Source organism: Megascapheus bottae, chromosome 28 (assembly GCF_031878675.1).
Source record: "Megascapheus bottae isolate mThoBot1 chromosome 28, mThoBot2.hap1, whole genome shotgun sequence".
In the NCBI taxonomy this organism is placed as follows: Eukaryota; Metazoa; Chordata; class Mammalia; order Rodentia; family Geomyidae; genus Megascapheus; species Megascapheus bottae.
Window position 1 is genome coordinate 17,612,612 of NC_143536.1, and position 25,388 is coordinate 17,637,999.

Sequence of the window (25,388 nt, forward strand, 5' to 3'; positions counted from 1 at the left end):
TGACTAAGCAGAGCCACCCTCTGATCAAGCAGTTCCACTCGTGGGCATTTATTCAACGGAGCACAAACAAGAATAGACTAGAGTTACCAACACAGCCAAGTTCATTGCATCATTGTTTATCATGGCCAAGATAAAGAATCAGCTCAGATTCCCTTCAATGAAAAAATGGATCAAGAAAAGGTGGTATATAGTACATTAAGAACAATCCCAAAGATAAATCTCTCATTTCTATATCCTATAGTTTATTTCATTTAGTCTCATCCTGTGTGACCATATATAGATAGTTTTTGTGTGTGTGTTTGGGGCGGTCCTGGGGCTTTACCTGGCCTGGGCATTGTCCCTGAGCTCTTCAACTCAAGGTTACCACCCTACCCCTGAGCCAAGCCACACTTCCCATTTTCTAGAGGTTAATTGGAGATAAGAGTCTCAGGTCCTTTAGTGCCAGGGCTGGCTTTGAACCTTGATCCTCAGATCTCAGTCTCCTGAGTAGCTTGGATTACAGGCATGAGCCACAGCTAGATCAAAAATTTTTTAAAGGCTGGGTACCTACCAAGCAGAAAGCCCGCCCCCATCCCCATAAGAGACATGGCGTATTCTGCAATGCTGAGAGATTATTTAATCTACCACCATGCTGTAGCCTAGACAGCATGCTTGCTTGCTCATCCCTGCCTGTGCTCATCCCTATGTGTGTGTTTTCCTGTTGGCAATCATTAGGAGGAAGCTAATCCAATCGCAGTTCTGGGAAAAGGGCTTGCCTTTCAGATAGAAACCAACACAGAGAAATCCATAGAAGAGGATAGCTGAATAAATGACACACACCAAGAGGTTTGGGCTGAACCCAGATTTATCACTCAAACTTAAAAAGAAGTGCAGTGACTTAAGATCTGGATATGAGCTGGTATCATGGCATTCAGACAGCCTTGGAGAGAGGATAGGGATGGAAACTTGGCCCAGAAGATCAACGTGCAGTTCAATCAGAGCAAGTCACTTTTGTGGAACAATGGCATGAAATGAGCTGGTGAACTGCTGTGGACAGAGGCGAGGCTTGGGAGCTCAGTGGATCATGGCCAGCACTTTAGGCATCATCTTCTGCTTTAAGGTGAGGTTGGCAGGAGGACAGTCCTTTACATTCAGGATGACCTCATGAGCCTCCCGGAAAAGTTCCTCCCCTACTGCTGCCTTCACTCTCTGACTCCATGCAGCCAACTTAGGACGACCTTCAAACACTTGGCAGCCTGCACCCACAGGCTGTAATAAGAAGGGCATAGAACAGGGTCTGATGAGGGAAGCCAAAGGCAGGCCTAATCTGCCAGGCTTGAGAACCCCAGGGATCCAGGAGATGTTTCTACACAGAACCGCAGATTCACAGCTGAGTAAAGGCAGCACCGAACAAGACTTCAAACTGGGCACTGGTGGCTCTAGCTAGTAATCCTGGCAACTCAGAAGGTTGAAGTACAGTTCACAACCAGCCTGGGGAGGGAAGTCCATGAGACTCCAGTTAACCACTTAAGAGCCAAAAATGGAGCTTTGGCTCAAGTGGCAGAGTGCCAGACCCCAGGATGGGCACAAAACAAAACAAATAAAAACAGGACTTCAGTTTTTAGGCAGAGCTACCTCTTATCTAGTAGACCCACCCCATCGGAAGTACTCACATGCATCAGCTCTGTTATGGCTACCAGATCAGCCAGAGAAATGTGGTTCCCAGCAAGGAAAGCTTTGTTCTGGAGGAATTTGTCCTCAAATAACTGCACAGTCATATCCAGTTCCGCAAGGGTGGCTGCTAGCATCTCTGGAGCTATTTGCTCCCTCAGGAAGATAGGTAACATCACCTAGTGGGAGAGCAGGCCAAGTAGGAAATGAGAAGTCCACTTCTGGACAGCCTTAACACAATTGTAGCTGCCTTTTACTTCTTCGATGGCTTGGCAGGCAATTCTCAAGGGACTACTTTTCACAGAAAAATTCCCGCTCCCCCAGTCTCTGGTTGCCCTAAGCCTCGGGATTTCAGATGGAATGACTCATTGAAACCACACCAGTAATCCTAGCTATTCAAAAGGATGAAAATCTGAGAGTGGAGGGTGAAAGCCAGCACAGGCACACAAATCCAAGAGACTTTTATCTCCAGTTACTCAGCAAAAAGCTGGAATTGAAATTGTGGTTCAAGTGGTAGAGCACTAACCTTGAGTGGAAAAAGCTGAATGAGAACATGAGGCCTTGAGCTTTATGTTTCAGCCCAAGTACTAACACACACACACACACACACACACACACACACACACACACACACACCTCAAATATGGATCTGAACAGTGGGATCTAATATTTTGTAATTGGAAACTAACCTACTATCTAAAATCATGTCATTTCATGATGAGAATTAGATTAGTTCATCATTTGTTCAATCAAAGACATTAAACTCAAGGTATATGAAGCTGCCAGCCATGGAACACAGCAAACTATTTATAGTAAACTCTTTTTGTTTGTTTGTTTACCAGCATTGTCCTTGGGCTGGACATTGTCTCAAGGCTAGAGCTCTTCCTCTTTAGTCCCAGCATCACTTCTGGCTTTTCTTTTCTGTCCTTTCTTTCTTTCTTTCTTTCTTTCTTTATTTCTTCCTTTCTTTCTTTCTTTCCTTCCTTTCTTTCTTTTTTTTTCTTTCTTCCTTCCTTCCTTCCTTCCTTCCTTTCTTTCTCTTTCTTTCTTTCTCAAGGCTAGAGCTCTACCACTTGAGCCTCAGCACCACTTCCGGCTTTTTTCTATGTATGTGGTACCGAGGAATCGAACCCGGGTCTTCATGCATGCTAGGCAAGCACTTTAACCACTAGGCCAAACTCCCGGCCTCTTTTTCTTATTGCCAGTTCTGGGCTTGAGCTCAGGGCCTGATCACTGTCCTTGGGTTTTCTCAAGGCTATAACCCTACTACTTGAGCCACAACACTACTTCTGGCTTTTTCTGTGTGTGGTACCTAGAAATCAAACAGGGTCTTTGTGCATGCTAGGCAAGTACTGTACTACTAGGCCAAACTCCTGCCCTACAGTAAACTCTTGTTTTTGAGGGGGTACTAAGGCTTGAACTCGGGGCCTGGGCATTATCCTTTAGCTTTTTCACTCAAGGCTAGTGTTCTACCACATGCTCTACTTCTAGTTTTATATTTATTTTATTTTTTGCGAGTCCTGCGGCTTGAACCCAGGGCCTGGGCACTGCCCTTGGGCTTTCTCAAGGCTAGTGCACTACCACTTGAGCCATAGCACCACTTCTGGCTTTTTCTCTGTATGTGGTACCGAGGAATCAAAACCAGAGCTTCATGCATGCTAGGCCACACTCCGGGCCCCTAGTTTTATTATACTTATTTATAATTTATTTAGCCAGTCCTAGGGCTTGAACTCTGGGCCTGGGTGCTATCCCTGAGCTTATTTTGCTTAAGGATAGTAGCACTCTACCACCTGAGACACACATTCACTTCTGGCTTTTTCTGTGATTAATTGGAGAGTCTCACAGACTTTTCTGCCCTGGCTGGCTTCTAACCTTGATCCTTAGATCTCAGCCTCCTGAGTAGCTATGATTACAGGCATGAGACCCAGCACCCAGCTACTTCTAGCATTTTGATGGTTAACTGAAGTTAAAAGTCTCACAAACTTTCCATCCTAGGCTAGCTTCAAACTATGATCCCCAAGATTTCACAGTAAGAATAACAGGCATGAGATACTGGTCCATGCCCAATTACAGCAATTTTTTTTTTCTCCAGTCCTTGGCTTGAGCTCAGGACCTGAGCACTGTCCTTGGACTTTCTTAAGGCTAGAGCTCTACCACTTGAACCTCAGCACCACTTCCTGCTTTTTTCTTTGTATGTGGTACCAAGGAATTGAACCCCAGTCTTCATGCTAGGCAAGCACTCTACCACTAGGTCAAACTCCCACCCCCCCTTTAAAAAAATAAAGATTTCACTGTAAAATTAGGTATCATTTCAAACCAATGCATTGTGCATAGTTGCATTATTATACTTTGGGGTTGTTGTTTGTTTGTTTTGTTGTTGGTGATGATGGGATTTTTTGTTTTTATTTTGTGCTGGTCCTAGGGCTTGAACTCAGGGCCTGGACTCTGCCCCTGAGCTTTTTTTTTGCTCAAGATCATTGCTCTACTACTTGGGCGACAGCTCCACTTCCAGCTTTTTGTTAATTAATTGACCACAAGAATCTCATTTACTTCCCTGCCTCGGCTGGCTTCCAACTTGGATCCTCAGATCTCAGCCTCCTGAATAGCTAGGATTACAGGCATCAACCTCTGGGGCCTGGTGCATTGCTATATTGTTGCACATACATAGAACACATGAGTAATATACTGCACTATGATATTACAATGCCTAGTGTAATCAAGTAACCACAATTTTCAGCTCATTTATACTTCTATCACATGTGTGAGCCATTGTTGACTGAAATTATTACTTTAGTAGCTGTGTCTATTTGATAGCTTCCTTCTCCTGAATTTTAAATCAGAATCCTTTATACTATAAGCAACTACAGAGATTTTTTTTTTTGGAGGCAGAAAAGAATTTAAAACACGAATTTTGCCGGGTGTGGTGGTTCACACCTGTAATTCTAGCTTCCCAGGAGGTTAAGAGCTGAGAATCTTAGTTCAAAGCCAACCAGGGCACTAAAGACCTTGAGACTCTTATCTCCAGTCAAGCAGAAATGGCACTGTGGCTCAAAGGGTAGGGCAGTAGCCTTGAGCTGAAGAGCTTAGGGACAGTGCCCAGAAACAGAGTTCAAGTCCCACAATTGACAAAAAAAAGAAGGGGGGCGGTAGTTTGGTCTAGTGGTAAAGTGCTTACCTAGCATGCACAAAGACCAGGGTTCTATTCCTCAGTATCACATATATAGAAAAAAAAAAGCTGGAAGTGGTGCTGTGGCTCACGTGGTAGTGTTCGAGCCTTAAGGAAAGCCCAAGGACAGTGTTCAGGCCCTGAATTCAAGGCCCAGGACTGGCAGAAAAAAAAAAAAAACACCCACACACAGTTGGGCTGGGAGTTTGGCCTAGTGGTAGAATGCTTGCCTAGCATGCATGAAGGCTGGGGTTCGATGGCTAGGGTTTGATTCTTTGGGTACTACATACGTAGAAAAAGCTGGAAGCAGTACTGTGGCGCAAGTGGTAGAACTCTAGCCTTGAGAAAGCCAAGGATAGTGCTCAGGTCCTGAGTTCAAGGCCCAGGACTAGCAAAATAAAAAAAAAAATAAAAAAAAAAAACCACAAATTTTTTTTTTTTTTTTTTTTTTTTTTTTGCCAGTCCTGGGCTTGGGCTCAGGGCCTGAGCACTGTCCTTGGATTTTCTCAAGGCTAGAGCTCTACCACTTGAGCCTCAGCACCACTTCCAGCTTTTTGCTATGTATGTGGGGTACCGAGGAATTGAACCCGGGTCTTCATGCATGCTAGGCAAGCACTCTACCACTAGGCCAAACTCCCGGCCCCAAACCCCACAAATTTTAAGCCAGGCGCTGTTAACCAACATACACTTTGGCTGTGAGTCAAAATAAAGTTTCTTTTTAGAAACTTTCAGGTATTTTATTGCATTGATTAAGCGCACACACACACACACACACACACACACACACACACACACACACAAAACAAGCTAGGTGCCAGTTGGCTCACACCTGTAATCCTAGCTACTTAAGAAGCTGAGATCTGAGAATCAGGGCAGGAAGCCAGCCTGGGCAAAAAGTCCCTGTGAGACTCTTTATCTCCAATCAACCACTCAAAATCCAGGAAGTGGGGCTGTGGCTCTAGTGGTAGAACATCATTAGCTTTGAGCACAAAGAGGCTCAGGGACAGGGCCCCAGTCCTGAGTTCAAGCCCCACAACTGGCCAAAAAACAAAACAAAACCAACAACAAATTAACAGAGTAACAGTTGAAAGATAAAGCCTGCGTATGGTATTTTGAAAGCAAAAGTTACAAAGGTTTATTATGGGAGTTGGTATCAGGTTATTGGTGCAGGCAACCATTACAAGCAGTCTCTCAGGCATACTACAAGTTTGAAAATTTTCTTTCAGGAATTCCTATTATCAGTCTACATGTTGGAATGTCTTGTAGTAAAAATGGATATATGTGTGCTCCTTTTTCATGGCCTCTTTTGACTCCATTTTGTTCTGTTAGTTTGGCTTTGGTACCAGTTAGTTTTTTATTTCCTCCTTTAACCAGAAATTTCTATGGAAACATCCTTCATAAGTTATTTTGAATTCAGGTTTGTCTCATGATGCCAGGGTAGATTAGTTTGGTTTGGTCTCATGTTGGAGGAAGGAGTCAATACAAATCATTTTAGCCATATTCAGAGACAAAAGTACTTTTTATGTCAATGGCCCTAGATTTCATCATTTTTTCCTTTCATCATTTATCCTTGAGAAAACCAAGGACAGTGCTAAGGCCCTGAGTTCAAGGCCCAGAACTGACAAAGAAAAGAAAAAAAAAGAAAAAAAAAATAAGCCAGGTGCTGGTAGCCAAAATACACCTTGGCTGTGAGCCAAAATAAACTTTCTCTTTACAAGATTATTTTTTCCTATTCTGTTCATTTTTTTTTCATTAAGTTTTTTTTCCTATTCTGTTATTTTTTTTTTCCTATTCTGTTAGGCATTGGCTCTTATATCAAAGTTTTGAGCCAGGACTTTATACTGTTAGGTATTATACTTCTGCAAACATTGGATAGGTAACAGATACAACTTTTTAAAGGGATAATGAGGTATAACAGTAATTGGACAATGAGAATTTACATGAATTTTGACCCAGAAACAGGCCTGTAAGTAAGCAATTAGACAAATGGTGGAACAAGGTAGTTCTGTTGAGATGTCTTGAGATCTCTGTCTCTCTCTTTTTTTTTCTTTTAAATTGTATTTTATTGTCAGGATAATGTATAGAGGGGTTACCATTACATTCGTCAGGTAGTGGGTACATATTTCTTGAATACTGATACCTTTCCAATGTTCTCCCACATTTCTTTTTTTTTTTTTTTTTTTTTTTTTTGCTATTGTTGCTTTTTGCCAGTTCCAGGGCTTGAACTCAGGGCCTGAGCACTGTCCTTGGGCTTTCTCAAGTCTCTACCACTTGAGCCACAGCACCACTACCAGCTTTTTCTATGTATGTGGTACCAAGGAATTGAATCCCGTTCTTCATACATGCTAAGCAAGCATTCTTAACACTAGGCCAAACTCCCAGCCCCTTATCTTTTTGTTTTGTTTTGTTTTGCAAGTCCTGGGGCTTGAACTCAGGGCTTGAGCACTGTCCTTAGGCTTTCTCATGACTAGAGCTCTACCACTTGAGCCACAGCACTACTTCTGGTTTTTTGTTTTTGTTTTGGGGTTTTTTGGTGGGTCATGGGGTTTGAACTTGGCCTGGGCACTGTCCCTGACCTCTTCAGCTCAAGGCCCCACTTCCAGTTTTGTAGAAGTTAATTGGAGATAAGAGTTTCAGGTCCTTTTGTGCCCCGGCTGGCTTTGAATCTTGATCCTCAGATCTCAGTCTCTGGAGTAGCTGGGTGTACAGGCGTGAGCCACAGTGCCTGGCTACTTCTGGGTTTTTGAGTTGTTAATTGGCAGTAATTGTCTCATGGGGACTTTTCTACAAGGTAGCTTGGAGAAGGGGTCCTTAGATCTCAGCCTTCTAGTTCTCAGCCTCTTGAGTAACTAAGATTACAGGCTTGTACCACCAGTTCCCCGCAGATAACTTTTTTTTTTTTTCCATTCCTGGGGCTTGAACTCAGAGCTTGGGCACTCAAGGCTAGTGCTCTCCCACTTGAGCCACAGCACCACTTCTGGCTTTTTCTGTGAGGAATTGAACGCATGGCTTTGTGCATGCTGGGCAGTTACTTTACCATTAGGCCACAGTGCCTGCCTGATAACCATTTCGTAAGTCAGGTAATGAGTACATTTCTTTAGATGAACAATGTCACGCCTTCCTTTGCTTTCCCCCAGTTTCTCCCTCCCATCCTTGCCTATAAGATACACAGATCAGGGGCCGGGAGTTTGGCCTAGTGGTTAAAGTGCTTGCCTAGCATGCATGAAGACCCGGGTTCGATTCCTCAGTACCACATACATAGAAAAAAGCCGGAAGTGGTGCTGAGGCTCAAGTGGTAGAGCTCTAGCCTTGAGAAAGTCCAAGGACAGTGCTCAGGCCCTGAGCTCAAGCCGAGGACTGGCAAAAAAAAAAAGATACACAGATCGCTTTCTACATACTGTGTACCTTTTTTTAAACTCAGATCTTTGCACTACTGCTTAGCTTTTCAGCTCAAGGGACTCTACTTAACTACTCAGGAGGCTGAGATATGAGGATCATGGTTCAAAGCTAGCCTGGACCCAAAAGTCTGTGAACCTCTTTCCTCCAATTGACAACAAGAAAACCAAAAGTGGGCTGCTATTTCATTAGTTCAGTTGTTTACATGCATGCCTAGGTTTATGGCTCCTCAAAATTCATGCAAACTCTCCCTGTCCAATTACTATTACACTACATTATCCTTTTAAAATGGTGTATCTGTTACTTATCCAATGTCTGCAGAAGTATAATACCTAACAGTCCTAGCTCAGGACTCTGATATGATAGCCAATAACTAATAGAATAGGGAAAAAAAAAGTAACTTAATGGTGAAATTTAGGAACACTTGGCTCAAAGTGGTAGAGCACTAGCCTTCAGCTGAAGAGCTCAGAGACAGTCCAGGCCCAGAGTTCAAGCACTACAACTAAGCAAAAAAACAAAAAAGAATATCTCAAGTTTATCTGCCCAGGCTAGCTAGCTTTGAACTGAGATCCTCAGAGCTCACACCCTAAGTATGAAGATTACAAATGTGAGCCACCAGCACCCAAAGTTTTTCTTTTTTCATTCTTTTCTTTTTGTGTGGGCATTGGGGCAAACTCAGAGCCTGGACCCAGTTTCTTAACTTTTTTGGCTCAAGGCTAGCCCTCTAGCACTTGTTCTACATCTCCACTTCCAGCTTTTTGCTAGTTAGTAGCATATAAAAGGATCACGAACATTCCAGCCCAGGCCAGCTTTGAACCTTGATTTGAAGATCTTGACTAGCCAGGTTTTCCCGTTGTTGTTGTTTGTGGTGGTACTGGAATTTGGAGGACATGTGCTTGCTGGGTACACACTCTACTTTGGAGCCACACCTCCAGCTCAAAGCATTTCAATTTCTACTCTTCTTTTTTTTTTTTCTTTTTTCTTTTGGCCAGACTTGGAGCTTGAACTCAGAGCCTGGGCACTGTCCTTGGGATTTCTCAAGGCTAGTGCTCTACCATTTGAGCGACAGCATCACTTCTGGCTTTTTCTGTGTATGTGGTACCAAGGACTCAAATCCAGGGCTTCATGCATGCCAAGCAAGCACTCTACCACTAGGCCACCCTCCAGGGCCCATACTCTTCTTTTAGATATAATATCTGGTACACAATAATAACTTATGAAACATATACAGAAGCAGGAAAATAACCAGATATTGGTGGATCATGCCAGTAATCCTAGCTACTTAGGAGGTTGAAATCTGAGGAACAGAGTTTGAAGCCAGCCTGGGAAAGAATGTCTTGGCACTCTTGTCTCTAATTACTAAAGCTGGTAGAACACTAGCCTTGAGTACAAAAGCTTAGTGACAGTGGCCAGGCCTTGAGTTCATGCCAGAGAACCAGCAAAAAGAAAGAAAAAAGGAAGAGGAAAGGGAGGAGGAGAAGGAGGAAGAAGAAGAAGAAGAAGAAGAAGAAGAAGAAGAAGAAGAAGAAGAAGAAGAAGAAGACGACGAGGAGGAAGAGGAGGAGGAGGAGGAAGAGAAGGAGGAGGAGGAGGAGGAGGAGGAGGAGGAGGAGGAAGAAGAAAATGTGATCCATAACCAATAAGGAAAACTTTCAATAGAAATATAACCACAGAAGACTCATGTGTTGAAATTAGTTAACCAATCATAAATTTTAAAATAATTTTAAAGAAAAAATGGAAACAGGACAAATCTCAGAAGAGAAATAGAACTATGTAAAAATAATCAAATGGATTTCCTAGAAATAAATATATATCTCAAATGAAGTATATATTAGATGGCCTTCACAGAAACCAAGACACAACAGAAGGATTGGTGAAGTAAAAAAAAAAAGTTGTAAAGCCAGATTTAGGTAGCTCAGCTAGCCCAGGTACAAAAGTCCGTGAAACTCTCAAATTAACCACCAGAAAACTGGAAGTGGCACTGTGGCTCAAGGGGTAGGGAAGTAGCCTTGAGCTGAATTGCTAAGGGACAGTGCCCAGGCCCAGAGTTCAAGTCCCACTGACGACAAAAAAATAGTAAGACTGGAGGCATGATTCAGTTATAGAGCATCTGCCCGGCAAATGCAAGACTCTGAATTCAAACTCCAGTATTAAAAAAAGGAAGAGGAGAAATATGAAGAGAACAGAAGAGGAGGAGGAAGAGAAAGGACAAGGAGAAGGAGGAGGTGAAAGAGAAAAAAGAAGAGGAGGAGGATTGGAAAAAACTGATGTTGCCTGAGCCCCTGACTATTCCTCCCACTTTTCCAATCTCACCTTATGCCACAGTGCCCGGAGGCAGCTTCTCCTCAGGGCTGTATGCTGCCATGCCAGGCACTCATCCACACGGGCACGGGCTTGCAGGTCCTGAGGGTACCAGTTGTCTGAAACCTTGTATTTTTGTGCCAGGTAGAGCAAGATGGCCACACTATGTGGGAGTTGGGGTGGGGAGAATATCATAATGGGCAGATGAGGACATTATATTCCTAGAAACCTCATTTCCTCATTTTCTTTTCCTTTTTTTTTTTTTTTTTTCTGCCGGTTGTGGGGCTTGAACTCTGGGCCTGAGCGTTGTCCCTGAGGCCCTTCAGCTCAAGGCTAACCCTACCCCTTGAGCCACAGTGCCACTTTGGTTTTCTGGTAGTTAATTGGAGATAAGAGTCTCAAGGTCTTTAGTACCCAGACTGGCTTTGAATCTCAATCCTCAGATCTCAGCTTCCTGAGTATCTAGGATTACAGGAGTGAGCCATTTTTCCAAACAAAGAAAGCAGTCTTTTTTGTGGGGGGACAGACTTGAACTCAGGGCCTGGGCACTGTTGTTGAGCTTTCTACCACTTGAGTCACAGTACCAGTTCCAACTTTTTCTGTGTATGTGGTACTAAGGAGTTAATACCAGCGCTTTATGCATGTTAGGTAAGCACTCTACCTCTAGGCCACACCTCTGGCCCAAGAAAGCAGTCTTTTAAAGAAAGGGAAAAGGATTTATTCTTAACGATGGAGATCACATATTCTTTCTAATCAAGTTCATTTTACTGACCAAACAAAATTCTGTAAGAGTGATCTATCAAGGGTTAAGAGGTAGTTTCGGGTCAGAGGACAAAGGAGAGCTTTCCTGAAGGAGATGGCATCAAAGCTGAGCTTTGCCAGTCTGTCTCAACTCTTATCCTCTGGCATTCAGACCAATCTCAGATGGCCTAATGTTACAACACTACCTAGTGAATTGCAACAGCAGACAGGCAGAGGCCTGAGTTCCAGCCCCAACTTTCTGTGGGATGAGCCAAGGGGCCCTTGGCTTCTGAGGATTTTAGTTTCTTTGTAACAGACGGGATCAGATGGTGTTAGCAACCCTTAGGGGCCTGATTACCTCTCAGTCAAGATCAAGTCCCCATCCTTCATGGCTGGCACCTTCTTTAAGGGGTTCACCTGGGCAAAGGCATCACTGAGGTGCTGGCCTTCACACAGCCCGGCATGAGAAAAGTGAGAGTAGAATAGCTGAGTCTTTCATGTAGCCAGACCCACTCCCACTTCCCAAATTCATGACTCTTTTTTCCCACTGGGTTGCTGCAATGGGAAAGACTGGTGGGGTTACTGTGGGAGAAAGGGGGTGGGATGCTGTGGCATCTGATGCAAAATAAACTTCCACATCCTTTGCCTCATTAAGAGACTTGCCACCCTTCAGAGCCACAAGACACATAGAGGCCTCTGGGACTCGGGTCTCTCTTTGAGCTTATCCACATAGATTTTATTTGCTCCTGTAGATGCAACTATAGCGAGAATACTGGTCTCATACAGAAAATACTTGTCTCATTGCTGCTTTGTTCCGTATCGCTCAGAGACTCCCCAGTACCCTTGGGTCAGCAGCAAGCTCCTCAAAGTCATGAACAATTTGCCTTTTCTCTCTTGCCCTCTGGGCACCCTCCCATTACTCTCCCTGAGAAGTTCCTTCCCCTAGGAACTATCCCTGTATTTGGCAATAAACTTGGATATTCCTTTGGCCCTGGGCCCTCTCCTGTTCTCTTAGGAAGGGCAATGCCCATGTAGTATAAGCAAAGTGGTCACCAGAAACAGGGTGGGAGACATGAAGGTTTAATAAAGGAACAAGCAGGAAGCTAAAAGTACAAAAAGAGGAAAGGGCCCAGCATAACGGCAGATGCACTGAGTAAAAAGTTTAGCTAAGTAGTGTCCATTTTCCTGTCCAGCAACATCAACATGGGCATTCTGCTGCCAACTGGCTGCCACCCCTCCTACCATCCCCCACCCCCATCAGCTGCCATTCCCTCCTACTGCTCCTATTAGCTCCCACCTTCCAGCTTTGTCCCTGAGGACCTGGGAGGTCTGCCAAGGAAACAAACGGTCCTGGGCTCAGAGTCTAGAGTTCACCAAATCCCCTGCTGGGGTGGGGTGGGGGGCGGTGGTGCAGAGGGATCCTGTTTCTAGAAACTGCATGGGAGCAGCTGCCCTCCTCAGCAGGACAACTGAGGTAAGAGGCAAGCAGGAGGAACAAAGGAGGAAGAATCTTCATCAGAGCTAGCACAGGGCAGAAGGGCAGGACTAGAAACCCTAGTGCTGTTGTTTGGCGGAGGGGGGGGGAGCTTCCTCTGGGGGACTGCTAATCTCAGCACAGGAGACCACAAAGGAGCAACTGGGCTGTCACAATCTGGATACTTGATCATCTAACTCCTCTTCTCCCCTAACCTCTTCTCCAGAGATTGTTTATCCCTAGGCCCAAGCCACACCCATTTCTGCTGATCTAGGCTTCTCTTTTTTCATGCCCTCCTCCATTTTCTTTTCAGGCCTCTCCTTCCCATTTACCTTCAGCTGAGCCCTACCTGTCCATTCCATGGAACCTCAGGAACCATCTTGAATCTTGAATCTACCTTGATCTATCTTGATCTCATTTGGTCTCCAAATCAGATCAGCGCTGGCCCCAAAAGTGAGTGGCTCTAGAAGAGATCCCCTAATCTTCTTGCTTCCCATTCTGACCCTCCTCTTCTAGGGTCTCCCAAATCAGAGGCCCAACCCACCCTTGAGCAGGTCCACCGTGTGCTGCTGGAAGGATATGCCATTCTTCTTGGCGAAGATATAGATGGCACGGCAGGGCTGAAACAGCAGGTCCAGATAGAGCTCCAGGCCCACGGTTGGGGAGAAAACCAGAGCAACAGACTGAAAGCTCAGGGTGCAGGCACCAAAGCTGGGATCCACCTTGGCATGGCCACACCCCCTCTGGATAGTGCAAGACTTTGGGACAGTTTGTTTTTTTACTGGCCAGGAAAGGGTAGAATTCTTGGAGTCTCAGCCCTAGCAAATCAAGTGGAAATGAAATGATTGCCTCTGCAGGATGAGAGAGAGACACAAAGGGAGCCAGGTCCCAGGTCCAGTGACTGACTGATTTTGCCAATGTCTTCAAGGCGTATGTCTTCCTGTGTCTGTGGGTGTCAGAATTTCCAACTGTCCCCATTTCACAACTACCTGCTCCCACATCAGACTCTGCATGTGTGTACATGTACACATATGCGTACACATACAAGTATACACATGTGTGTACATGTACACATGCGTACACATACAAGTACACGTGTGTACATGTACACATATGCGTACACATACAAGTACACACATGTGTACATGTACACATATGCATACACATACAAGTATACACATATATGTGGTGCTGGTCCTAGGATTTGATCTCAGGGCCCGGGCTCTGTTGCTGAATTTCTGCTTGCTTAAGGCTAGCACTCTACCACTTGAATTACAGCTCCATTTCTTGCTCTATGGTGTGTGTGTATATGTGTGTGTGTGTGTGTTTGTGTGTATGTGTAGGTTTTTGTGTGTGTGTGTGTGTGTGTGTGTGTGTGAGAGAGAGAGAGAGAGAGAGAGAGGCTGTGTTTAGTGGAATAGTGGGTCTTGAACTCAGAGTCTGAGCACAGTCCCTGAGCATGCTTGCTCAGGGCTAATGCTCTACCACTTTGAGCCACATCACCACTTGCAATTTTCAGGTAATTAATTAGAGATAAGAGTCTCAAAGACTTTCCTGCCTATGCTGTCTTTAAACTGTGATCCTTAGCCTTCTGAGCAGCTTAGGGTTACAGGTGTGAGCCACTGTCATCCAGCCTTTTTTTTTTTTTTTTTTTGCCAGTCCTGGTGTTTGAACTCAGAGCCTAGGCATTGTCCTTTGGCCTTCCTCAAGGCTAGTGCTCTATCACTTGAGTCACAATAACACTTCCGGTCTTTTCTGTGTATGTAGTTCTGAGGAATTGAACCCAGGGCTTTCTGCATGCTAAGCAAGCACTCTACCACTAGGCCATGCTCCCGCCTCCCCCCTCTTTTTTAGTAGTAGTTTATTAGAGATAAGAGTCTAACATATTTTCCTGCCTGGGCTAGCTTTGAACCACAATCCTGAGATCTCAGTCTCCTGAGTAACTAGGACTATAGGTGTGAGCCAAAGTACCTAGCTCTCTGATTATATTACCCATCCCTGATTTCACAGCCATGCTGGTTGTTCCACTGCTTTATTTGACCAAGGAACAGAGTTGCTTTTTAAGGTCTCTCTTAAGGGAAGTAAGTGGCTCAAAGGGCTGTAGCATCTGCTGTCTCTGGAGTCACTTGCACTTCTGCAGAAACTCAGACATCTTCTCCTTGACTGTTGGATCCAATGTTGACCAGTCCCATTCTGCCAATTGTGTCAATCGGTCATGAGCCTCCTGGAAAAGGTTAGATCCAATAGCCAGCTCTACACGCGTGCGCCATGCAGTCAGTTTGTTTCTGTTGAGGAAGACATTATAATTTCCTCCCATGGGCTGCGGATAGACAGAGGAAAATGTGCTTAACCTGGGCACCTGTTCCCACTCAGGTTAGCAACTGTAGCCTCAGGGGACCTTCCCAATAGCCTCTCAAGACCCCATAGAGTTTGCCATCTGCTTGACCAGGAGTCACAAATGTGTAATTAGATGATTGGGTTGGGTGTTAGACCCAGACATCTCCAGGGTTGATGGTCACTGGTCTTATTCAAAGGCTCTCAAACTCCTCTTTGAGGTGACAGCTGGCCCAAAATAGTTGCCATTTTTCCAGCCTGAAAAATTTTCCATGAATCCTTGTCTTATTCCAGAGAAGACCCTTGTGTTCAAGGGAGTATGTGTGGGAGGAAGTAAGTCTTCCCCCTGCCCACATCTACATATAGAATCTCCTTCTATGATAAAGCACAGGGGCTAAAAAGGAGACTCAGCAAGCTGGCTAACTTATAGTTCAGCTGTCACATTAAAATGTAGCTTAGTGGTAGAGTGCTTGCCTAGCATGCATGAAGCCCTGGGTTTGATTTCTCAGTTCCACATAAACAGAAAAAAGCCAGAAGTGGTGCTATGGCTCAAATGGTAGAGTGCTAGCCTTGAACAAAAGGAGCTCAGGGACAGTAACCAGGCCCTGAATTCAAGCCCCAGGACTGGCAAAAACTGTGTGTGTGTGTGTGTGTGTGTGTGTGTGTGTGTGTGTGTGTGTGTGTGTGTGTAGTACAGTCTTTGCCAGATGCCAGGAGCTCACACTTGTAATTCTAGCTACTCAGGACACTGAGTTCTAAAGATCACAGTTCGAAGTCAGGCTGGGCAGCAAAGTTCATGAGACTCATCTCCAGTTAATCACCAAAAAGCTGGAAGTGGAACTGTGGTTCGAGCACCAGTCTCAAGCAGAAAAGGCTAAGGTATCAGTCCAAAAACAAAAAAGTACCCAATACTGATGACTCACATATGTAATTCTAGCCACTTAGTAGGCTGAGATCTTAAGATGAAGATAGCCCAGGTAGAAAAGTCCTTGAGACCCTTATATCCAACTAACTAGAAAAAGGTTGAAAGTGGAAGTGTGGCTCAAGTAGGTTGAGTACTAGCCTTGAGCTGAAGAGCTCAGGGACCTGGTCCAGGCCCATAGTTCAAGCCCCATAACTGACCAAAAAACCATGTAAAAGTTCCATCCCTAGGTGTGTCTCCAAATGCATAGCAAATACTCCTCAGACAGCTGCCCTGTCTGGAATTCTGGGGGTTTAAAAAAAAATGCAAGGCCAGAAACCACTGAGCACTTGAGTTCAAGTCTCAGTACTGGCAGGCAGGCAAACACATGTGCACCCACACACACACACACACACACACACACAGGCGCGCGCACACACACACGCACACAGATAGATGATCACTAGTCTCCTTGATTCAAAACTTTCTGCCTTTATTCCCATTGCCTCAAGATAGAGTCCAGGCACCCATAAATGTTTTTTGTTTTTGTTTTTGTTTTTTGCCAGTCCTGGGGCTTGAACTCAGGACCTGGGTGCTGTCCTTGACCTTCTTTTGCTCAAGGCTAACAACTCTACCACTTGAGCCACAGCACCACTTCCAGCATTTTCTGTATATATAGTAACTGAGGAATCAAACCCAAGGCGTCATGTGTGCTAGGCAAACACTCTACCACTAGGCCAAATTCCAGCCCTACTCCAACTTTTTGACTCTCCTTCCTACCATCCTTAAGTTATTCCTACTGAAGCATCTCCCTCTGCCCAGGCTTGGACCATCCATTACTCTATCTCATACCTGCATCATCTCCACCAAGGCCACCAAATCAGCCAGTGAAATGTGGTCCCCAGTGATGAACATTTTGTCCTGCAGAAACTTCTCCTCGAATAGAGTAAGGCTTTTCTTCACTTCTTCCAGTACCTCATTTGTCCTCTCAGCGGGGACTTCCTCACCGGTAATCGTTGGAATCAGCAACTGGCCAGGTAGGGAAGAAACAAGAAGACCCATTTGCCCTTCTAGACCTCCAGTATCCTGTTAGTCAACTAGATGGATGGCAGACAGTTTCAAGGATGTAAATTCTTTCATCTTTTGGGCAATTTTAATTAGTGGAAGTTTCCTGGCACTATGTGTTCAGAAGGATTTGGAGACCCCTGCAAAAATGAATCCTATGATCAACTAGTGATGTCGGTAATAGCTGGCTATGGATTAGATGGGGTTTGATTGTGTCCTTCAAGTGTTCATGGACTAGAAGCTCAGCCCTCCCTCTCCCCCAATTCAGTGGATAATATGAGAAGTCAGATCTAATAAGAGGTCATTGTGAAATAAGGTGGCTGAGCTTATGTTAGGAAACTGAGTCACAGCTATGCCAGCCCCTGCCTGGGTGCTGGGGGTGGGGGCTGGGTGGATTCTCAGGCATTCTGGCATCTCTGGCTGGAGAGGGAATTTTCCACCCAGTGCTGAAAAGCCTAGTAGTGAAAAGAGACTTTTTATTAAATGCAAATGCCTAGCCTCCAGGTGATCCAGAGGGCTCTGTTTGTGAGAAAACAAAACCTTACAAATGAAGATTTGGGGTCTGGCTATTGTCCTCCAAGTGGGGAGAAGGTAATGCCCCCCCACAGGTGACAGGAGGTACCTGCATCCCTGGAAACAGGAGTGGGCACTTGGCTGGTAGGTTACTAGGCCTATCTGTCCAGTACCTGGGACTCCAACTTCCTGTGACCCTGCCCCCTGCCCTGAGTCTAAGTCTGAACCAGCTTAGGGGCCAGGGTGCAATTGCCACATGTCTCCATGTTCCAGTTCTGTGTCTGGTCTCCTGGCTGTTCTTTCATCATCATGGAGCCCCAGTTCAGTTCTCTATTGGAGCTGAATTGCCTTGTTGGTATTGTACTTGTTGTTTCTGTCATCTCTGACCTGTTTCCTTACTGTTAAGTGTGTTTTCTGGCTGTTGGCCTTTGAGACAGGAGTCCACCATGTAGTCACTTGCCTTTTAATAGACTTTAAAGCTGGCATTGTGGCTCACGCCTGTAATACTAACTACTCAGGAGGCTGAGATCTGAGGATCTCGGTTCAAAGCCAGCTGGGCAATAAAGACCTTGAAACACTTACCTCCAATTAACCACTAGAAAACCAGAAGTGGTGCTGTTGCTCAAGTGGTAGGGTGGTAGCCTTGAGCTGAAGAGCTCAAGGACAGCATCCCGGCCAGAGTTCAAGTCCCATAACCAACAACAACAACAACAACAAAAAAGACTTCAAGATTCGAACTGGCAAAAAGTGGTTCTGTAAAGTCTGTAAATCCCCGTCTTACAACAATTGGGCACACTATCTTCAGAAGAATTTTTTTTCCTAGTCCCGGACTTGAGCTCAGAGCCTGTGCACTGTCCTTGGACTTTCTCAAGGCTAGAGCTCTACCACTTGAGCCTCAGCACCACTTCTGTCTTTGTCTTCTTTTTTGTTGTTGTGTACATTTTTTTGATAATGATTTTTATTGTAATTAATAGAAGGGTTACAGTTATATTCTCCAGATAGAAAGTGCATTACTTCTCATACATTGATAGCCCTTCTCATGCTTTTGTCCCCATTTCCCTCCCCCACCCCCGCTCCTCATCTTGTTTTCTCCCCTTCCCCATCCTATTTCAAATAAACAAATAAACATATATACAATATACCAGATAACAAGGTAAGATACTGTAACTATATGAGAATAACCAAGGGACAACAAAAGAGAGGAGAAATAACAGTACATAAAGAACAACAATCACCATTATATGGCTCTTGTTTCCATATTCTGGAGGTCCTTTCATTTAGCCTCATCCTATATGACCTTATGTATCTAGGTTTTGCCCTATTGTAATCCTCTGCTAGGAGAGTCCAAGGTTTGTACTAGTTACTACAAATGAGGGAAACCATTGAACCTATGTTCCTTTGTGTCTGGCTTACTTCACTTAATATGATTTTTTCCAAGTCTTTCCATTTCCTTACAAATGGGCCAATGTCGTTCTTTCTGATGACAGCATAGAATTCCATTGTGCATAAATACCATATCTTGTTGATCCAGTCATCTAATGAGGGATGTCTGGGTTGGTTCCATATCTTCGCTATGGTAAATAGTGCTGCAATGAACATCATTGTACTAGTGGCTTTAGTATGTCCTTATTTCTGGATGATGGGGTAAATGCCAAGTAGTGGAATTGCTGGGTCATAGGGGAGCTCTATGTTTAGTCTTTTGAGGAACCGCACTCCTGGCTTTTTCTATGTATACGATACTGAGGAATTGAATCCAGGTCTTCATGCATGCTACACAAGCACTCTACTACTAGACCAAACTCACAGCCTTAAAGTAATTCTTATGGGACATCAAGTTAATTCTTTCTTTCTTTCTTTCTTTCTTTCTTTCTTTCTTTCTTTCTTTCTTTCTTTCTTTCTTTACTTTTTCCAATCCTGGGGCTTGAACACTGTCCTTCAGCTTTCTCAAGGCCAATGCTCTACCACTAGAGCCACAGTACCACTTCCAGCTTTTTTCTATGTATGTGGTACTGAGGAATCGAACCCAGGTCTTCGTGCATGCTAGACAAGCACTCTACCACTAGGCCAAACTCTGTCATGAGTCACATCAGCCCTTTTGGGGGTACCCTTCCTCTTGTTGCCATAAAATTCTTTCATACCCAATGGTTTGTTTCACACTCCCATCAATGCCATAAAGCAGGCAGGAGAGGAAGCAGAAATGAAGCTCTGAGTGGGAGAGGGACTGGCTTGAGCTTACAACTGGACAGGAAGGCCAGGATTAGACTCCAGGTTCCTGACTCCCTTGTTACTTTGTCCCTAAACTCCAGACATGGCCCTTTTTTTACCTTGAACCAGAGTATCTTGCTCATAGGCAGCTGAATGGCTGTGTGGTGCCAGGCCATGAACTCATCCACACGGGCACGATTGTGTAGGTCCGGTGGGTACCAGTGGGAGGGTGCACTGTACTTGCGGCAGAGGTAGAAGAGGATGGCCACACTGCAGAAAGAACAGGTCAGGCCCACCACTCTTGCCTTCCAAAGCCCCTGACACAAACCACCCCATCACAGCCTGGGCCCTAAGGCCTCCAGCTATAGGCAGGCTGTAAACACCACAATCCTCCAGAAGTTGTCCAGAGTACCCCAGGAAAGACCTCTCTCAAACTAACAGTCAACAAAAAGGCAGGAGGGGAACAGGAGTCAATAAATAGTGTAAGAAATGGCAGTCTAGACAGGGAACACAGAGCAAGATATTAGAGTAACAGAGAGATGAAGTTGGAGAATGGGAGAGCAGGTATCACCAGGAAAAGGATAAGGCAGGTGAAGAGGGAAGAGAGACTTCTTGTGATGATAAAGAGACTGAATGCTGGATGGAAAAAGTAGATGGACCACAGTGAGGGCAAGATAGCCAATCCAACTCATAGGAAGGAATAGGGGAAGACAGGGGTCTCAGGAATAGGGCAGGGAGGGACAGATTGGAGACAGGCTTTAAGGGAATCTCCCAGGCTTGCGGATTGATGGCTAAAGTAGAAAACTTCAAAAGACAACAGATTCCATCTCTTCATCAGTATCAATAAATATCTAGGGGAAAAGAGGGTGTTGCTGTTTGGTTGTCCACACCAAAACTTAGGTTGAAATTTAATCCCCATTGTGAACTTTTAAAAGGTGAGACCATTAAAAGTAGCTGGGTTGACGGGTGCTGAGGGCTCATACGTGTAATTCTAGCTACTGAGGAGGCTGAGATCTGAGAATAATAGTTCAAAGACAGCAGAGGCAAACAAGTCTGTGGCACACACCTCTAACCAGCATAAAGCTAGAGCTAGAGATATGGCTCCAGCTCTGGAACACCAATTATGAGCAAAACTGCCAAGCAGACAAATCCAAGGGACTCTTATCTCTAATTAACTAGCAAAAAGTTGGAGGTGGAGTGAATGGCTCAAATGGTAGAACACCAGCCTTAAGCAAAAAAAAAAAAAAAAAAAACAAGTACTGAAAGGGTGAGGCCCTGCATTCAAGACCAAATACTGGCACGGGAAAAAACGATGGGATCCTCCGGGCTCTCCCCTTCTGTATGGATCAATCTATCCATGAATAAGAGGACTGCTGGATTAATTAATGGTTTGTCACTAGAGTTGCTTTGTTATAAAAACAAGTTTTCTAAATTGTTGGATCTGTCTTGCCACAAGATATTCTGTGCCATGCCATGACCCAGAGAGAAAGATTAAATATTAAACAGAGCAGCTCTTTGACTTTCAGCTAAGTTCAGTGTTGGTTCTTTATAAATTATCCACGCTACAGTATTTATTTATAGAGATTTAAAAAGTGTGTGTGTATGGGGGCTAACACAAGACTGTAAATAAAGAGAGGCCTAAGAGCCAGATCAAACAACTGTAATACTCAGAACTTCTGGGATCCCCGATTTAAGCAAATAACTGCCAACAAAATACTTATGAGTCTGTTAATTTTGAATAGAAAATGGATATTTGGTGAAATCTAGGACAAAGTGCTAATTTTAGTTTATGTCATAATGATATTGAAGTGATATGTTTTTAGAGAGTCCATATCTCTTAGAGATACACTTCAGAGTAAAAGGATGGAGTATCCAGAAGGAGATGAAACAGGGTGATACAAAATAGATCCCAGTTTAGCACTGGTGGCTTATGACTGTAATCCTACCTATTCAGGAGGCTGAAATCTGAGGATCACAGTTCCAAACCAGCCCAGGCAATCTCTGTGAAGTGCTAAACAAGAAGTGACACTGTGGCTAAAGTGGTATAGGGTTAATGTTGAATACAAAGAGGCTCAGGGACATTGCCCAGGCCCTGAGTTTAAGCCCCACAACTGACCAAAAAAAAAAGTAAAATAAAAATAATAAATAAATAGACCCCAAATAGACAACTACTGGAGCTGGGATATGAGTATGTGAGTTAATTATGCTATTGGTTAGTATTCATTGTTTTTTAGTGCATGTACGGAATTTTCCAGTGTTACAAGGAAAATAAATAAGAATGGTGACATTGATCAAAACGAAATGTACTCATTACCTGACTTATGACATGGTAACCCATTACCTTAATAGTGACAATAAATAAATAAAAAGAGCTATAAGCATGGTTCAAGTGGTTAGGTGTCTGCCTAGCAATTTTGAATATGCAAGTACCATCAAATGAACAAACAAAAAAGTGCTAGCAGGTGAATTCCCACTGGGTTTCTCAGGAGCAGCAGAAGCAGATGGAGAGGACCCCTACCTTTCAGATAAAATGAATTTCCCATCTCTGAGGCTGGGCAGTTTCCTCAAGGGGTTGATCTCGACATATTCCTTGCTGTGGTGGTGACCTGAGAAGGATCAAGGAAGTTCTGAGGCTGCTGGGAACTCCGGGAGAGAGAGACCTGGGACTCTCAGGGACAGAAATAGCTTCTTCTCTATTTCACCCTAGAAGGGAAGAAACTGAAGCCTCAAAGGACACTATGGCATACCCTAGGCCAGTGGCAAAACAGGGACCAAAATAAGGATTTCTGCCTCCCACGCTGCTTCTACCTCAGACTTGCTGATCTCCCTTCTCCAGCACTTTTTGTCTCCATTCTCAACTCCATCACTCTAACTCTATCCCTGCCTGCCTCTTTCTTTCTTTCTTTCTTTCTTTCTTTCTTTCTTTCTTTCTTTCTTTCTTTCTTTCTTTCTTTCTTTTGTGCTGGTACTGGGGCTTAAACTCAGGGCCTGAGTACTGTCCCTTAGCTTTTTCACTCAAAGCTGGCCCTTGAGCCACAAATCCACCTTCAACTTTTTGGTGGTTAATCAGAGGTAAGAATTTCATTGAATTCCTTGCCTTGGTTGGCCTTGAACCTCAATTCCTAAATCTCAGCTTCTTAAATCGCTAGAGTTATAGGTGTGGGCACCAAGTGCCAAGCTTCTGTATCCCCTTCTAAGGGAAGCAAGATAGCTGAAGCTGGCCACATAGGAAATGTAAGTCCAGAATAAAGTTGGAATCCAAAGGGGGAGCTCCTCACATGAAATCAGGCACCTAGAAGGAATATGGAACTTTACAAGGGGTAGGAATTCTCACTCTTCCTAGCTCCTCTTCCTCCTCTTCCTCTCCCCGCCTCCTTCTCCTGTCCCAGTCTTGGGTCTTGAACTCAGGGCCAGGGCACTGTCCCTGAGCTTATTTTTGTTCAAGGCTAGCACTCTACCACTTGAGCCACAGCACCACTTCTGGCCTTTCCTGTTTATATGGTTCTGAGGACTCAAACTCAGGGCTTCATGCATATCAGGCAAGCACTCTACCACTAAGATACATCTCCAGTCCTGACTAGCTGCTTCTAAATGGAAGCATTTTTGTGACTACCATTTATACTTCATTTCTGCACATTCTACATCTCCCTTTCTACAGTCTTGAAACTTCTGTCTCTAGATGCTGAGCTTTTAGAGCCTTCTTTGTGCTTGAGATAGAGGGCTAGCACCTAACCCACAATCTCACATAGGGTCTGTATGATCCATAACAGGTTTGCATTCTATATAACTTCATTTTCAGTACTGAGGATGGAGCTCAGGGTCTCGAATATTCTAGGCAAACTGTCTATCCCCAGGCTAGGGGACATATCCAACCACTGGAGCAGGTTTGATTCTGTCAAGGAGGTGGCTGTAGGCTGAACAGTATCTAGACTCAAATATTAGTGCAACCATTAGCAGCCTGGTTGTCAGGTGCTACAGATAATGAGATGCAAGACCACCACCATTCCCCAAAACACACAAGGACCCAGGCTGGGGTTCCCCTAGCAACCTTCCCCTTTACTCCCACAGAGGCTTTCTTCCTAGTGGAGGGATTGCTGTTAGTTGGACGAGACAGTGATGCCAGGTAATCTTCACACCTTTGGTACCTTTCTTCCCCCTTGCCTTAGTACCTCTGCTTCTCTAAAATGCTCATACTGGGTCTGTGGGCTGTCTCTCAGGACCACTCCTGCCTAGGCAGCAATACGGACTGACCTTTGAGCAGATCTACAAACTGGAAGTCAAAGGGAATGTTGTTCTTCTTGGCGAAGATGTAGACGGCGCGGCAGGGTGCTGACAGCAGATCCATGAACAGCTCCATACCTATTCCAACCCTCGCGACAGCCCCACTGCCACAGCCGGCCAGTCATAAACCTGAGCCTGTGCCCAGCCGGACCCCCTTGGCCCAGCTGCCCTTTCTGATCTGAGCCCCACATTCTAGAACTTCTTATTTACCTTGGTGTTGCCACGAAGGCAGGAAGCCTGGAATCCTCACAGTAGCAGCAAGGATTCTGAGGAGATCTAGAAAGGGGAAAGGGCTTTGAGTAAGTGCTGGCGGGGTAGATTGGGGGCTCCCGTGTGTGCTCATAGTTGTCTCCCAGACACTATTTGTCTGAAGATTCATGCCCGAGCATCTGCAGCGCTAGTCCTTCAATGCAGAGCTACCACCCTACCCCTGGGCCTGGGCGTTGTTCCTGAGCTCTTCAGCTCAAGTCTACCATCCTACCCTTGAGCCACAGCCCCACTTCCTGTATTCTAGGGGTTAATTGGAGATAAGAGTCCAGGCTGACTTTAAACAGCACCTGACAGGCAGATCTCAGCCTCTTGAGTGGCTAGGATTACAGGCGTGAGCCACCGTGCCAGGCTTTCTTGGACACTTTTTGCTCAAGGCTAGCACTCTGCCACTTGAGCCACAGTGCCATTTCTGACTTTTTCTGTGTATGTGGTTCCGGGTAATCGAACCTAGGACTTCATGCTAAGCGAGCACACTACCCCTAGGCCATGCTCCCTGCCTGGAGAATTGTTTTTCTGAAAAGGACCGCCTTTGGCCAGGTGGCTAGGCCCTTGTTAATTATATTTTAGTTAATGTCCTTTTCCTGCTGCATTTTAATTAGGACAGCCTGTTACAAGTTCCTTGAATTTTAATTATATGCCATTTATTAAGCCACATCCTTCTACAGCTTGTGAACCTAAGCTAGGCCAATGGAAGCAAAAGGGCAGGGCCTGCTGGGTTAGGGATACCAAGGGAGAGAGACTGCCTGTCTTGGGTGCTTGCCAGAATTTTGGCTAATGATGCATTATTTTACAGAAGTAAACTTTGCCTTGCCTGTTAGGGTCTGTGATCAAAGGAATGAGTCTGACACAAAAGCGGAAGTTGGAAGTTAAGTTAAACAGAGTTTTATTCCACGCCTAGCATCGAGAATCATACTGACCGGTCAGGACTGTCTCTAAGATGTGAGTGAGAGAGAGACCCCGCCTAATCTTACAGGCTACCTTTATAGACCGCCAGCCATGTGGCTGGGCTGGCCACACACAGGTGGCCAATGGAATTCAACATAGTTGATTGATGGCTGGGGCAACCACTGACACCTTTGCTGTTTGAAGGG

General features: G+C 44.8%; 2 protein-coding genes across 3 annotated transcripts; both read right to left on the reverse strand.

Moving 5' to 3' along the window:
* Nucleotides 1-945: 945 nt before the first annotated feature.
* Nucleotides 946-13,741, reverse strand: LOC150045357 (glutathione S-transferase theta-1-like). Its single transcript, XM_090320077.1, has 6 exons — nucleotides 13,718-13,741; nucleotides 13,273-13,471; nucleotides 11,613-11,700; nucleotides 10,526-10,676; nucleotides 1,653-1,829; nucleotides 946-1,248 (listed from the first exon to the last, which is right to left on the reverse strand). Exons 1-6 carry the CDS (start codon nucleotides 13,739-13,741, stop codon nucleotides 1,054-1,056), a joined length of 834 nt encoding a protein of 277 aa, XP_090176203.1. The 3' UTR covers nucleotides 946-1,053.
* A 1,003-nt stretch (nucleotides 13,742-14,744) lies between these two features.
* Nucleotides 14,745-24,204, reverse strand: LOC150045358 (glutathione S-transferase theta-4-like). 2 transcript variants are annotated; one of them, XM_090320701.1, is made up of 5 exons: nucleotides 23,998-24,204; nucleotides 22,265-22,352; nucleotides 19,866-20,016; nucleotides 16,816-16,992; nucleotides 14,745-14,952 (listed from the first exon to the last, which is right to left on the reverse strand). In XM_090320701.1, exons 1-5 carry the CDS (start codon nucleotides 24,101-24,103, stop codon nucleotides 14,851-14,853), a joined length of 624 nt encoding a protein of 207 aa, XP_090176827.1. In that variant the 5' UTR covers nucleotides 24,104-24,204; the 3' UTR covers nucleotides 14,745-14,850. The 2 variants fall into 2 exon arrangements, with proteins under 2 accessions (XP_090176827.1, XP_090176825.1); XM_090320699.1 differs by having other exon boundaries at nucleotides 14,745-15,048.
* Between the last annotated feature and the right edge of the window lie 1,184 nt (nucleotides 24,205-25,388).

Excerpts from the sequence above, each read along its gene's own strand:
- LOC150045357 (XM_090320077.1), bottom strand. The coding sequence starts at position 13,741 with ATGCAGAGTCTGATGTGGGAGCAG. Across the intron at positions 13,472-13,717 it reads AGAGTCTGATGTGGGAGCAG|AGGGGGTGTGGCCATGCCAA; the intron begins GTAGTTGTGAAA and ends TGCACTATCCAG. Across the intron at positions 10,677-11,612 it reads GACTTGATCTTGACTGAGAG|TGTGGCCATCTTGCTCTACC; the intron begins GTAATCAGGCCC and ends ACTCCCACATAG.
- LOC150045358 (XM_090320699.1), bottom strand. The coding sequence starts at position 24,103 with ATGGAGCTGTTCATGGATCTGCTGTCAGCACCCTGCCGCGCCGTCTAC. Across the intron at positions 20,017-22,264 it reads AAATTCATTTTATCTGAAAG|TGTGGCCATCCTCTTCTACC; the intron begins GTAGGGGTCCTC and ends TTCTTTCTGCAG. Across the intron at positions 15,049-16,815 it reads CCTTGGTGGAGATGATGCAG|CCCATGGGAGGAAATTATAA; the intron begins GTATGAGATAGA and ends GTCTATCCGCAG.